This window comes from Microchirus variegatus (genome assembly GCF_963457635.1).
Source record: "Microchirus variegatus genome assembly, chromosome: 3".
Lineage (NCBI taxonomy): Eukaryota > Metazoa > Chordata > Actinopteri > Pleuronectiformes > Soleidae > Microchirus > Microchirus variegatus.
In genome coordinates this window covers 31,671,338-31,675,201 of record NC_139804.1, presented here as the reverse complement: position 1 = coordinate 31,675,201, position 3,864 = coordinate 31,671,338, and the positions used below count along the sequence as shown (strand labels likewise).

At 39.7% G+C, this 3,864-nt stretch overlaps 1 protein-coding gene across 1 annotated transcript; it reads left to right on the top strand.

Annotated features, from left to right (window-relative positions):
* Window positions 1-2,255: 2,255 nt before the first annotated feature.
* Window positions 2,256-3,864, top strand: tlcd5a (TLC domain containing 5a; the record flags this gene model as incomplete). Its single annotated transcript, XM_083886225.1, has 2 exons — window positions 2,256-2,451; window positions 3,332-3,864. 2 exons carry the CDS (start codon window positions 2,256-2,258, stop codon window positions 3,862-3,864), a joined length of 729 nt encoding a protein of 242 aa, XP_083742351.1.

Genomic DNA, 3,864 nt, shown 5'->3' with positions numbered 1-3,864 from the left:
ATTTCTTAATTAGACAGCACATAGAAGAGTCTTAATTGGAAATTGAGAAATGTAAGGGGTAGTAATACATTTCTCAGAATGGACTGTGCAAAGACACCAGAAAATATTCATTTGCAAGAAGCAACAAAAACAAAAATCAGAACAAAAATAAGGCAAGTTATCTATTGTCAATATGTAAGTATTTTAGCAATAGATTAATTAATTGGTTAATTCTTGTTGCCTAACCAGAAACCAGTGTCACGGCCCACAGACAAAGGAACAGCAGATAAATGATAATAAAAACAAATCTGTAGCCTTTTACTGTAGATTTATCTGTAAATTTTAAATAAAACATGCAAAAAAATAATGTTATAATTAATTTGTCAAACCTTTCTGTTGAAAATGATTGTTGTGTGTTTTTAATGAAGTAACAATGCTATAGGAAAGGCAGTAAGTCAGAAATAGTCAGAAATGTTATGCATGTATTTGTTCTTGTCGTTATATTGTGAATTTTACAACATAAATGTATTTATATATATATATTAAATGTATATTCTTTATTCAATTGTTGGGTTAACATTCACATTAACATTCTTACATTACTATTCTCCCATTTTGTGGCCCAGCTGTTGGAAAATGTTTGTGTAATTTCTCTATTGACCACATGGTGTCGCCCTTGTACAAAGGCGAGGCAGCACTAGTCCCTGGTTGTTTCTGGGAGACGCCAAGGAACATTGAAACATGCCGTTTTCTGTGAAATATTTAACAAACCTGCCGAGTCCTGTAAAGCACGCTCTGGCGTGGCCTGATACAACCGGGAAGACCTCTTGTTGTGGCTGCTCTGTGCCGAATCTACCCGTACAGCAGCTGATAATGTGGACTGCATGGATGCTGAGGAAGGCTGTCGTTAATATCGCCACCGGCGGAGTTCAGTGGTAAAGAACGGCAAATAGCCACTGGTGTGTTTGCAAAACACGCCCTCGACGCTCTCATACAGTTATAAACAGAATTCACAGAGACTGTAAGCGAAGAGGGCTGCCATATGTGCTCTTTCAAGGTAATGACACTTTTTAAAAATTATTTTAAATGCTTTTTTCCATCAAACCATAACACAACGCTTTGCTAGCCCGCTGCGTTAGCCTGCTCTCTGATGCAGCTAACTCCAGTAAGCATCCTCCTAACGCCGGGATAAGCTGCTGTTCTGCTGTCACTTTCAGCTCAACATCATCACATCAACCTAATCTTTTTAGCTTTAAGCTTTATCGATGATAACAACACGGTTTACTGTAATAGGTTTAGATGGGAACACAGTTGTAACCAAGCCGTCATCTAACCTGACAGCATCTCACCTGTACATTGTATATTTAACTTTATTTAAAATATTTTTTTATTTATATCAGGGGTTTCCAGACCAAGATAGCAGGGCCAACATCAAAACATGACTAGCTATCAATTCAAACTGAGTTAGCATGATTTTAGACATGCTATTTGTCTTTCTATTTGTTTTGTATGCTTTTGGTTCGTTATATTTTTCTTTTTTTTCTTTAAATATGTGCATCTAATTGAGTCTGTGCTATTTTGTTCAGGATTCAAGTTTTATTTGTAAACATACAAGTATCTAAAAAAAAAAAATATTATAGAAACTATATTGAATACTTTAATAGTATGTATAGACTATAAATATGTAAGTATGTATATATAAATATGTAATAAAGATCTAAGTCCAAACAACTTAATAAACAAACAACATTAAGTAGCTAAAAAAACAAAAATGAAAGTGAGGTAAAGTGTAAGTATGCAGTTTTGGCAGCAGTAGTAAGTACTCGGAGTGACTTTTAAGTGGACCAAAACACATCACAGTGTGCTTTGGTCCACTTTGTGCCCAGTAACCTCTCTTCCAGTTTTGAAACTCAAATCTTATTGTAGTCCAGTGAGGGTGGGCCTGTCCATCTGCATGGTCTTACCTCCCGAGAATAAACGTCACAGCAGAAGAAGAGAGACGTCCCCCTCACCCCACCAGACCCTCAGTCAGCCAACTATGGTGCTATTATTCTTCAAGCAAAGGCTATTTGTTGGTCACTTACAAAGGAGTGCACAGTCCAAGTCTTTGAAGGGTAACGCTGTGTCTTTCCAATGTAAACGATAATACTGAGCAAAGATGTGTGATGCGATTGCGAGTCGACTTGACGACTGCTGCAGTTTTTTGAAACAAAACTCTTAAGTTTGTTTTAGCTGCTTTTTTGTTTGTTTGTTTGTTTGTGTCTTCAGAAGAGAAGATGGCATTGCTTGTGTTTACCTCGCTCCTGTGCCTGTCCTGCTGGGTCTGCTTCTACTTCACCCTGTGTAATTTGAACGGGTCCAGGAGCTATGAGTGGAACTGCCGCCTGGTCACCCTGGTGCATGGCATCCTGGCAGTCTGCATCACAGCATACATAGGCTATGTGGACGGACCGTGGCCTTTCACTTATCCAGGTAGGATGCATTACCTTTTGTGCATTCAAATAATGACATTCTCATGTTATAATTACATTATAAATTGCGCTGTTAAGACATAATCACAGACACTAAGGGACACACACACACACACACACGTGTAGCTACAAATAATTTTAAGGATTATTTTTTCTTGTTTTTTAATTACATAAGTCTGACTACATGAAATTAATTATATTTAGCATTGTTTTGCAATTGTATTTCATATAAATTATATTGCTAAATGTGTTACTTGAAACTGTTAATGTATTTACTGGGAAAAAAAACTTGTAAATGGGACGATAAAGGATAAATAAACATTCAGTGATCATATAATTATTATTGTATTATTGTAGTGTAATGTAAAAGTTAAAGGTCCCATATTGTGCAAAATCAGCTTTTAAATCATTTAAATCCTTATATTTGGGACCCTGGAAGTCCTGTTAGTCAGCAAAGTGTGAAAAAAGATGACTCACTCATGTTTTTGTGGTCCTCCTCAGGCTAAGTACAGGAGATAAAACACGCGATGTTGACTTCCGCGCTCACTGGGACGTCACAAGACGCTAAATTCCTGGAATTGTTGTCTCGCGGAGCTCCTTTAAGGTGGACCTAAAGAGATACTACAAAACCGAGCGTTCTGAACAGGGCTGTTTTGGCAGGGTGATTGAACTGCTGTCTTGCTTCATCCTTATGGTATTTTGACCAAAGCATGTCACAGACATGTTCATTAGGACACCAGGGAACCAGTTTAACTTGGAGAAATAGGGTATAATATGGGACCTTTAAATGTATTCAATTGATCGCCTGGTTGTCTTTTTCTCTGTATTTTAAAGACATGCTTGCAAAAACCTTAACTCTGTTTCTCTCTTGTGGATACAAGGTACAAAGAACACTCCACTGCAGATCAGTGCCATGGTGGTGAGCCTGAGCTACTTCATTTTTGACATGGCCTGGTGTGTATACTTTCGCACCGAGGGACCAGTTATGCTGGCCCACCACACCATGAGCATCCTGGGAATCCTCCTGACCCTGTGGTTGGGGGAGTCTGGCATCGAGTCGTGCGCGGTGCTCTTTGGCAGCGAGATCACCAACCCACTCCTGCAGGCACGCTGGTTCCTCAAGCAGACGGGACGCTACAGGTCGCGGCTGGGGGACGTGGTGGACGTCTTGTTTGTGCTGCTGTTTGTGGTGATGCGAATCTTTGTGGGAGGCACAATGCTGTACTGTGAGCTGATCTCGCCGAGACCCAGATTCTTTATCAAGTGTGGGGGCGTGGCCATGTACGCTCTATCCTGGGTGTTCATGGTGGACATTGTTCGGTTTGCCGTGCGGAAAAGAAAGAGCTGGCACAAACAGAAGATGGAGCAGCTCGAGCCAGTGGCAGCTAATGGTCATGAAGGAAAGAAGGACTGA